The 11,210-nt window shown below is 56.4% G+C and overlaps 1 protein-coding gene across 1 annotated transcript in view; it reads left to right on the forward strand.

Moving 5' to 3' along the window:
• LOC140492445 (F-box only protein 24-like) overlaps positions 1 to 9,189 on the forward strand; it is a 75,604-nt gene extending 66,415 nt beyond the window's left edge. Inside the window, 3 exon segments of the mRNA XM_072591335.1 lie at positions 2,910 to 3,080; positions 8,554 to 8,654; positions 8,656 to 9,189. Coding sequence (XP_072447436.1) covers positions 2,910 to 3,080; positions 8,554 to 8,654; positions 8,656 to 8,899 — 516 coding nt within the window. The 3' untranslated portion in view covers positions 8,900 to 9,189.
• Positions 9,190 to 11,210: the final 2,021 nt, after the last annotated feature.

The following is an 11,210-nucleotide window of genomic DNA, read 5'->3' on the forward strand; positions in this document are numbered from 1 at the left end:
ACACTCCCTTCACAAATACACTGGGTACAGTCTGACACTCCCTTCACACATACACTGGGTACAGTCTGACACTCCCTTCACACATACACTGGGTACAGTCTGACACTCCCTTCACAAATACACTGGGTACAGTCTGACACTCCCTTCACACATACACTGGGTACAGTCTGACACTCCCTTCACACATACACTGGGTACAGTCTGACACTCCCTTCACACATACACTGGGTACAGTCTGACACTGCTTCACAGGTACACCGGATGCAGTCTTGACCATTGCTTCCCAAACTCACTGGGTACAGTCTGACACTCTCTACACAAATACATCAGGTACAGTCTGACACTGCCTTCACAGGTACACTGGGTACAGTCTGACACTCGCTTCCCAAACACACTGGGTACAGTCTGACACTCCCTTCACAAATACACTGGGTACAGTCTGACACTCGCTTCCCAAATAGAGTAGAGGAAGCTTTACTCTTTACTCTGTATCTAACCCCGTGCTGTCCCTGTCCCTGGGAGTGTTTGATGGGGGACAGTGTAGAGGAAGCTTTACTCTGTATCTAACCCCGTGCTGTCCCTGTCCCTGGGAGTGTTTGATGGGGGGACAGTGTAGAGGAAGCTTTACTCTTTACTCTGTATCTAATCCCGTGCTGTCCCTGTCCTGGGAATGTTTGATGGGGGACAGTGTAGAGGAAGCTTTACTCTGTATCTAACCCCGTGTTGACCCTGTCCCTGGGAGTCTTTAATCGGGGGGACAGTGTAGAGGGAGCTTTACTCTGTATCTAACCCCGTGCTGTCCCTGTCCCTGGGAGTGTTTGAAGGACGGGACAGTGAAGAGGAAGCTTTACTCTGTATCTAACCCCGTGCTGTCCCTGTCCTGGGAGTGTTTGAAGGGGGAGACAGTGTAGAGGAAGGTTTACTCTGTATCTAACCCCGTGCTGTCCCTGTCAAGGGAGTGTTTGATGGGTGGGCCAGTGTAGAGGGAGCTTTACTCTGTATCTAACCCCGTGCTGTCCCTCTCCCTGGGAGTGTTTGATGGGGTGGACAGTGTAGAAGCAGCTTTACTCTGTATCTAACCCTGTGCTGTCCCTGTCCTGGGAGTGTGTGATGGGGGGACGGTGTAGAGGGAGCTTTACTCTGTATCTAACCCCATGCTGTCCCTGTCCCTGGGAGACACTGAGTTTGAACACTGTGGGGGGCTTAGCCCCGGGGCGTGTGCTGGGAGTGAGGGAGGTGGGGAACACTGTTGGGGGGGCTTAGCCCCGGGGCGTGTGCTGGGAGTGAGGGAGGTGGGGAACACTGTGGGGGGGCTTAGCCCTGGGGCATGTGCTGGGAGTGAGGGAGGTGGGGAACACTGTGGGGGGCTTAGCCCCGGGGCGTGTGCTGGGAGTGAGGGAGGTGGGGAACACTGTGGGGGGGCTTAGCCCCGGGGCGTGGGCTGGGAGTGAGGGAGGTGGGGAACACTGTGGGGGGCTTAGCCCCAGGGCGTGTGTGAGGGAGGTGGGGAACACTGTGGGGGGGCTTAGCCCCAGGGTGTGCGCTGGGAATGAGGGAGGTGGGGAACACTGTGGGGGAGCTTAGCCCCGGGGCATGTGTGAGGGAGGTGGGGAACACTGTGGGGGGGCTTAGCCCCAGGGTGTGCGCTGGGAATGAGGGAGGTGGGGAACACTGTGGGGGGGCTTAGCCCCGGGGCGTGTGTGAGGGAGGTGGGGGACACTGTGGGGGGGCTTAGCCCCAGGGTGTGCGCTGGGAGTGAGGGAGGTGGGGAACACTGTGGGGGGGCTTAGCCCCGGGGCGTGTGTGAGGGAGGTGGGGGACACTGTGGGGGGGCTTAGCCCCAGGGTGTGCGCTGGGAGTGAGGGAGGTGGGGAACACTGTGGGGGGGCTTAGCCCTGGGGCGTGTGTGAGGGAGGTGGGGGACACTGTGGGGGGGCTTAGCCCTGGGGTGTGTGCTGGGAGTGAGGGAGGTGGGGAACACTGTGGGGGGGGCTTAGCCCCGGGGCGTGTGCTGGGAGTGAGGGAGGTGGGGAACACTGTGGGGGGGCTTAGCCCTGGGGTGTGTGCTGGGAGTGAGGGAGGTGGGGGACACTGTGGGGGGCTTAGCCCCGGGGCGTGTGCTGTGAGTGAGGGAGGTGGGGAACACTGTGAGGGGCTTAGCCCCAGGGTGTGCGCTGGGAGTGAGGGAGGTGGGGAACACTGTGGGGGGGCTTAGCCCCGGGGCGTGTGTGAGGGAGGTGGGGGACACTGTGGGGGGGCTTAGCCCCAGGGTGTGCGCTGGGAGTGAGGTAGGTGGGGAACACTGTGGGGGGGCTTAGCCCTGGGGCGTGTGTGAGGGAGGTGGGGGACACTGTGGGGGGGCTTAGCCCTGGGGTGTGTGCTGGGAGTGAGGGAGGTGGGGAACACTGTGGGGGGGCTTAGCCCCGGGGCGTGTGCTGTGAGTGAGGGAGGTGGGGAACACTGTGGGGGGGCTTAGCCCCGGGGCGTGTGCTGGGAGTGAGGGAGGTGGGGAACACTGTGGGGGGCTTAGCCCCGGGGCGTGTGCTGGGTGTGAGGGAGGTGGGGGACACTGTGGGGGGGCTTAGCCCCGGGGCGTGTGCTGGGAGTGCGGGAGGTGGGGAACACTGTGCCCTGCAGCGTATTGACTGTTTCCAGTGCAGGGGCAGTGATGGTTCATGCTACCTCTGCGCTCGTCCTGGTCACAGCATCCACGCGGATAGACAGACGTGCGGGGAGCCCCTTCCCCACGCCCCCCCCCCCCGCAGTCTGTCTGGATTGACAGCTCCATGTCTGTGCCCTCCCCATGGTGGGTGCGTGAACCGTGGGTCGGGTGGGGCTCCGAGTGAGCCACAGGTTGGTCACCCTGGTAACGAACCTCTCCTTTCTCCCTCCCCTTCCCTGTACCCAAGGTGCCATACCTGAAAAGGCCTCTGGACATTTGGTGTGGCCTGAACCACTCTCTGGTGCTATCACAAGTCAGTGACTACAGTAAAGAGATTCACGGCTGTGGGTGTGGGGCGGGAGGACGTCTCCCAGGGTTCCCCAAGGGCAGTGCCTTCTTTGTCAAACTCTACGTTCAGGTGAGTCTTCCCCCCCACCCCCTCACGCGGTGACACTGACTCTCCCCCGCTCCCTTCTCACTCCACGGTGAACACCAGCTTCCTCACGGAACCCAAACTCACCTCGGGCGGCGCACACGGGACAGGGACATTACCCTGTGTGTACAATCCTACACCCAGCAGCTCAAACATAGTGGTCAGTCTGAGTGACCAGGGGGACCCCAATCACTGTCAGAGGGTCAGTGCTGAGGGAGTGGGCACTGCCGGAGGGTCAGTGCTGAGGGAGTGGGCACTGTCGGAGGGTCAGTGCTGAGGGAGTGGGCATTGTCGGAGGGTCAGTGCTGAGGGAGTGCCGCACTGTCAGAGGGTCAGTGCAGAGGGAGTGGGCATTGTCGGAGGGTCAGTGCTGAGGGAGTGCCACACTGTCGGAGGGTCAGTGCTGAGGGAGTGGGCACTGTCGGAGGGTCAGTGCTGAGGGAGTGGGCGCTGTCGGAGGGTCAGTGCTGAGGGAGTGGGCGCTGTCGGAGGGTCAGTGCTGAGGGAGTGGGCGCTGTCGGAGGGTCAGTGCTGAGGGAGTGGGCGCTGTCGGAGGGTCAGTGCTGAGGGAGTGGGCGCTGTCGGAGGGTCAGTGCTGAGGGAGTGGGCGCTGTCGGAGGGTCAGTGCTGAGGGAGTGGGCGCTGTCGGAGGGTCAGTGCTGAGGGAGTGGGCGCTGTCGGAGGGTCAGTGCTGAGGGAGTGGGCGCTGTCGGAGGGTCAGTGCTGAGGGAGTGGGCGCTGTCGGAGGGTCAGTGCTGAGGGAGTGGGCGCTGTCGGAGGGTCAGTGCTGAGGGAGTGGGCGCTGTCGGAGGGTCAGTGCTGAGGGAGTGGGCACTGTCGGAGGATCAGTGCTGGGGGAGTGGGCACTGTCGGAGGGTCAGTGCTGAGGGAGTGGGCACTGTCGGAGGGTCAGTGCTGAGGGAGTGGGCATTGTCAGAGGGTCAGTGCTGAGGGAGAGGGCACTGTCGGAGTGAGTACTGTGTAACAATTGTTTTGATGAGTGTCGGGAGTTGGAAGCTTGGTGAGTAAGTGCTGGAGGTTTATGAAAACATAAAGATGGATAAATGTCCAGGACCTGATACGAGGGGGCATAGCTTTAAATTAAGGGGTGGTAGGTATAGGACAGATGTTAGGGGTAGATTCTTTACTCAGCGAGTCGTAAGCTCATGGAATGCCCTGCCAGTAGCAGTGGTGGACTCTCCCTCTTTATGGGCATTTAAACGGGCATTGGATAGGCATATGGAGGATAGTGGGCTAGTGTAGGTTAGGTGGGCTTGGATCGGCGCAACATCGAGGGCCAAAGGGCCTGTACTGCGCTGTATTCTTCTATGTTCTATGTTCTATGTGTATCCCAGGACATGGGGGGGAAGGTCAGGAGGAAAATGCAGGGTCCCTCATACACACATTTGTATCATCCCTCACCAGGGGTGAGATGATGGGGAACTGGTGGGTGGCTAATGCTGTGCCTTTATTTAAGGGAGACAGTGGGAGCGTCGTGGAAATGATAGGCCCGAGAGCCTGACATTGGTGATGGGTACGGTGTTGGAGGGCATTCTGTGGGAGAGGGGCCTTCCATGGGGGAGTGTATACGGACAGTCCGCCTGGATTTGTGTGTTGGAAATCACGTCTCATAAAGTGGACTGACTGTGTTCAGGATGGAACCAGAAGGGTTGGTGAGGGCAGAGTGATACACGTTCTCTGTATGGCTTTGACAAGGTTCCCCAAGTTAGACTGGTTCAGAAAGTTCGATCACACAGGATCCAGGGAGAGCTCGCCAGTTGGATACCTCATTGGGTTAACAGCTGGAGACAGAGGGTGGTGGTGGAGGAGGGTTCTGTTTCAGACTGGAGGCCTGTGACCAGTGGACTGCCACAAGGATCGGTGCTGGGTCCTCTGCTGTTTGTCCTTGATATAAACAGTTTGGATGAGAATATGGGATGGTCAGTAAGTTTGTGGATGTCACCAGGATTGGTGGCGTAATGGACAGTGAAGACAGATATCGAAGATTATATAGGGATCGTGATCAGATGGGCCAATAGACCGAGGAGTGGCAGATGGAGTTTAATTTGGATAAATGCGAGGTGCTGCATTTTGGGAAAACACACAGGGGCAGGAGTTTTACAGTTAACGGTTGGGCCCTGGGGAGAGTTGTCGAGCAGAGAGACCTGGGGGTTCAGGTACATATTCACTGAAAGTTAATCACAGGTAAACGGTGGGGGGGTTAAAGTGTGAATAAAGGAGTTAGAACGTAAAACATAGAACAATCCAGCACAGGAACAGGCCCTTCATCCCATAGTGTTATGCTCAACATGGTGCCAAATTAAACTAATCCCTTCTGCCTGCCCCTGGTCCCTATCCTGATTCCTGATGAAGGGCTTTTGCCCGAAACGTTGATGTTCCTGCTCCTTGGATGCTGCCTGACCTGCTGTGCTTTTCCAGCACCACTCTGATCTAGACTCTAATCTCCAGCATCTGCAGTGCCCATTCCCACCTTGGCCCATATCCCCTGCATTCCTTGCATGTTCCTGTGTTTATCCACAAGCCCCCAAAACACCCCTCACGTATCTACTTGGGGATGTCATGTTGTACAGGAAGTTGGTGCAGCCTGTCTCCAATTCTGGTCACCCTGTTATAGGAAGGTATTATTAATTTGGAGAGGGTTCAGAAAAGATTTACAAGGATGTTGCCAGGGTTGGAGGGTTTGAGCTACAGGGAGAGGCTGAACAGGCTGGGGCTGTTTTCCCTGGAGCGTCGGAGGCTGAGGGGTGACCTTACAGATATTTATAAAATCACGAAGTTTGTGAAGGTTTGTAGCTCAGGTTGAGGTTGAGGGTGTAGGTTTGCTCGCTGAGCTGTCGGTTTGATATCCAGACGTTTCATTACCTGGTTCGGTAACGCCATCAGTGGTGACCTCCAGGTGAAGTGAAGCTGTTGTCTCCTGCTTTCTATTCATATGTTTGTCTGACATGCAAAGACATGCCAGAGAATTCCTCGAGGCCTGGCACTCCAACCACAACGCCATAAACAAACACATAGATCTAGATACCATCGATCAACCCCCCCGAAAATGAACAGGAAATGACATCACCACAAACCCCAGGAACCCCATAAATAGAACGTTGGAGACAACATCCTAAAATCACGAAGGGCAATAGTAAATAGACAAAGTCTTTTCCCGGGGGTGGGGGGAGTCCAGAACTAGAGGTTTAGGGTGAGAGGGGAAAGACATAAAAGAGACCTAAGGGGCAACATTTTCACCCAGAGTGTGGTGCATGTATGGAATGAGCTGTCAGAGGGTGTGGTGGAGGCTGGTACAATTACAACATTTAAGAGGCATCTGGATGGGAATATGAATAGGAAGGGTTTGGAAGGATTTCAAACATAGAGCATAGCACAGCACAGCACAGTCCAGGCCCATCGGCCCTCGATGTTGTGCTGACCTTTGATCCTACTCTAAGATCAGACTAACCTCCATCCCCTTCATTGTACTATCTTCCATGGGCCTATCCAAGAGTCACTCAAATGGCCCTAATGTCTCTGACTCTACTCCCACCGCTGGGCAGTGCACTCCACATCCCCCCCCCCCCCCACTCTCTGTGTAAAGAACCTCCCTCCGACATCTCCCCTAAACCTTCCTCCAATCACCTTCAAACAATGTCCCCTTGTGATAGCCATTCCCACCCTGGGGAAAAGTCCCTGGCTATCCACTCGATCGATGCCTCTCATTATCCTGTAAACCTCTACCAAGTCACCGCTCATCATTATTCACTCCAATGAGAAACCCCCTAGCTCCCTCAACCATTCTCCATAAGACACACCCTCCAATCCAGGCAGAATCCTGGGAAATCTCCTCTGCACCCTCTCTAAAGCTTCCACATCCTTCCTATAATGAGGTGACCATAACTGAACACAATATTCCCAGTGTGGTCTCACCAGGGCTCTATAGAGCTGTAGCATAACCTCACGGCTCTTAAACCCAATCCCCCGTTAATGAAACCTTCTTAACAACCCTATCAACCTGGGGTGCAACTTTGAGGGATCTATGGTCATGGGTCCCAAGATCCCTCTGTTCCTCCACACTGCCAAGAATCCTGGCCTTTAACCCTGTAATCTGCATTCAAATCCCACCTTCCAAAGAGAATCACTTCTCACTTTCCCAGGTTGAACTCCATCTGCCACTTCTCAGCCCAGCTCTGCATCCTGTCAATGTACAACAGCCCTCCACACGATCCACAACTCCACCAACCTTCGTGTCATCATCAAACTTACTAACCCACCCTTCCACTTCCTCATCCAAGTCTTTATAAAGATCACAAAGAGCAGAGATCCCAGAACCAATCCCTGCGGAACACGACTGGTCACTGAGCTCCAGACTGAATACTTTCCATCTCCCACCACCCTGTGTCTTCTCTGGGTCAGTCAGTTCTGTATCCAGACAGACAGGTTTCCCTGGATCCCAGGCCTCCTTACTTTCGGAATGAGCCTACCATGGGGACCCTTATCACACACTTTGCTAAAATCCATGTACCCCACCCCAATGCTCTCCCTTCATCAATGTGTTCTGTCACATCCTCAAAGAACTCCATAAGGTTTGTGAGCCATGACCTGCCCCTCACAAAGCCGTGCTGGCTATCTCTAATCAAACTACGGTTTCCCAAATAATCATAAATCCTCTCTCACAGAATCCTCTCCGGTTCTTTACCCACTTCAGATATAAGACCGACTGGTCTGTAATTCCCAGGTTTATCCCTATTCCTTTTCTTGAACAAGGGAATAACATTTTCCACCCTCCAATCATCTGGCACTACCCCAGTGGACAGTGAGGACACAAAGATCATCACCAAAGACGCCGCAATCTCTTCCCTCACTTTCTGTAGAAACCTCTGGTATATCCCCTCTGGCCCAGGGGATTTATTGATCCCTTATGATTTTCAAAATTTTCAGCACATTCTCCTTTCTAACACCAACCTGTTTGAACACATCAGTCTGTTTCACCCCTGTCCTCAGACATGTCAAGGTCCCTCTCAGTAGTGAATACTGAGGCAAAGTATTCATTAAGGACCTCCCCTACATCCTCCGACTCAGGGGCAAGTTCCCTCCACTATCCCTGATCGGCCCGACCCTCACTCTGGCCATCCTCTTGTTCCTCCCGAGTATAGAACACCTTGGGAGGTTTGCTCAATCCTACCCACCAAGGTTTTCTCATGCCCCCTCCTGGCTCTCCTCAGTCCATCCTTCAGTTCCTTCCTGGTTACCTTCTAACCCTCTAGAGCCCTGTCTGATCCTTGCCTTTAGTAAGGGCCAAACGCAGGCAAGTGGGACCACTTCAGTTTAGAAAAGTTGGTCAGAGTGGGGCCGAACGGCCTGATTCGACACAGTAGGGATTCTATGATGGGCTGAAGGGTCTGTTTCAGTGTTGTATATAAGTAGATGTTGATATTGTCTCCATGGCCTCTAGGTTCCACACTGTACCAAAGTGCTGTGCTCCACTCGGGAGTGTTTGTATATGTTGGCGTGCTATGATATCAGTGATGTGTTGGTGTTCCGGGAGCTTCCCCTGTACCAAAGGCCGTTCACAGGGTCTCGATTCGGAGATGGAGACCAGTCAGAGGTGTACCCATTACCTGAAGCAGCTGGAGAGCTGCTGTAACCTGGACGAGCAGATTGACAAAATGAAGGAGATTATTAACCAGATGGGTCTGTGTGGATACCAGAAAGACTTCCTCCAAGACGCCCTGAGCACCTTACAGCGTTCGACCGGTGTGTCTGTGGCTGTGACAACTCAGGACAGCAGCACACTGTGACCGCTCCCTGTCACCCCCCAAACTCCGTCTCCCCCACACTCCCCAGTACCTCTACCCACATTCCCCTCATCGCTTCCCCTCACCACTCCCCATCTCCCCCACCCACACCCCCACACACTCCCCTCACCACTCCCCATCTCCCCACCCACACCCCCACACTCCCCTCACCGCTGCCCGTCACCCACACCTCCCCTCACAGCTCCGCCTCACCCCCACACTCCCCTCACCACTCCCCATCTCCCCCACCCATACCCTGACACTCCCCTCACTGCTCCCGTCACCCCCAGACACTCCCCTCACCACTCCCCATCCTCCCCACACTCCCCTCACCGCTCCCCCGTCACCCACAGTCCCACACTCCCCCCACAGCTCCCCGTCTCCCCCACCCATACCCCCACACTCCCTCACAGCTCCCCGTCACCACACCCCCCACACTCCCTTCACTGCTCCCCGTCACCCCCACACTCCCCTCACAGCTCCCCGTCACCCCTCACCCACACCCCCCAACACTCCCCTTACCGCTCCCCATCACCCACACCCCCACACTCCCCTCACAGCTCCCCGTCACCCTCACCCACACCCCCACACTCCCGTCACTGCTCCCGTCACCCCCACACACTCCCCATCTCCCCACACTCCCCTCACCGCTCCCCGTCACCCACAGTCCCACACTCCCTCACAGCTCCCCCGTCACCCACACCCCCACACTCCCTTCACTGCTCCCCGTCACCCCCACACTCCCCTCACAGCTTCCCGTCACCCTCACCCACACCCCTACACTCCCCTTACCGCTCCCCATCACCCACACCCCCACACTCCCCTCACAGCTCCCCGTCACCCTCACCCACACCCCCACACTCCCGTCACTGCTCCCGTCACCCCCCACACTCCCCTCACCGCACCCCGTCTCCCCCCCCCCACACTCCCTCAACCTCTCCCCCACCCACACCGCCACACTCCCCTCAGCCTCTCCCCCACCCACACCCCCACACTCACCTCATGGCTCCCCTGTCACCCCACCCACACTCCCCTCACCGCTCCCCTGTCACCCACACTCCCCTCACTGCTCCCTGTCACCCCCAACCACACCCCACACTCCCCTCACCGATCCCCATCTCCCCACCCACATTCCCACACTCCCCTCACGTCTCCCCCGTCTCTCCCACCCACACCCCCACACTCCCCTCACCGCTCCCCATCTCACCACATCCACCCCTTCCCTCACCCCTCAATCCTCACCCCCCCGACCCACACCCCTCACCCGCTCACTTCCCTCCCCCCTCCCCCACTCTCCCTCACCACGCCCACAATTCCCTCACCTCCCCCCCCCCACCCAACACAGTCCACTCATTCCGTCAATTCTCCCCCCTCACAAGAAAAGCCGGGGTGTTTTAGAACATCGCCCCCCCCCCAGTAATGTATGAAAATTTACTACGTTTAAACCCTTCAGCCAAAGCCCCAAGAAATGCCAACTTAAATTTGTGTTTCTATGGCAATAAATTGCATTAAATAAAGCAAACAAGACCTCAGTGGGTTTGTAACTACCCCCATGTGCCTGTGTTGTAGCTGTCGGTGAAATGACGGGGTTCCTCCAGGCTGGGGTATTTATTGCCCCTCTCATACTGGCCAGTGATCACGGATTTCAGCTCTCCACCCCCCTCCCCCCCACCCTCACCACACCCCACAGCCCAGAAATCTCTCCGGGGTGGGTCTGACAACCACACCGAGATATCATTTGCTTCACCAATCTTTCTCTCCCTCCCCCATGCTACCCCGTTCCCCCATTCCTGTCCCTCTCCCCCCACCCCTTTCTCCCATTCCTGTCCCTCTCCCCCACCCCGTTCCCCCATTCCTGTCCCTCTCCTCCACCCCGTTCCCCCATTCTGTCCCTCTCCCCCCACCCCGTTCCCCCATTCCTGTCCCTCTCCCCCCCACCCCGTTCCCCCATTCCTGTCCTCTCCCCCCACCCCATTCCCCCATTCCTGTCCCTCTCCCCCCACCCCGTTCCCCCATTTCTATCACTCTCCCAGCCTGTTCAGCCTCTCCCTGTAGCTCAGATCCTCCAACCCTGGCAACATCCTTGTAAATCTTTTCTGAACCCTTTCAAGTTTCACAACATCTTTCCGATAGGAAGGAGACCAGAATTGCACGTAATATTCCAACAGTGGCCTAACCAATGTCCTGTACAGCCGCAACATGACCTCCCAACTCCTGTACTCAATACTCTAACCAATAAAGGAAAGCATACAAACACCTTCTTCACTCTCCTATCTACCTGTGACTCCACTTCAAGGAGCTATGAACCTGCACT

The sequence above is a fragment of the Chiloscyllium punctatum genome, chromosome 21, assembly GCF_047496795.1.
Source record: "Chiloscyllium punctatum isolate Juve2018m chromosome 21, sChiPun1.3, whole genome shotgun sequence".
Classification (NCBI taxonomy): Eukaryota; Metazoa; Chordata; class Chondrichthyes; order Orectolobiformes; family Hemiscylliidae; genus Chiloscyllium; species Chiloscyllium punctatum.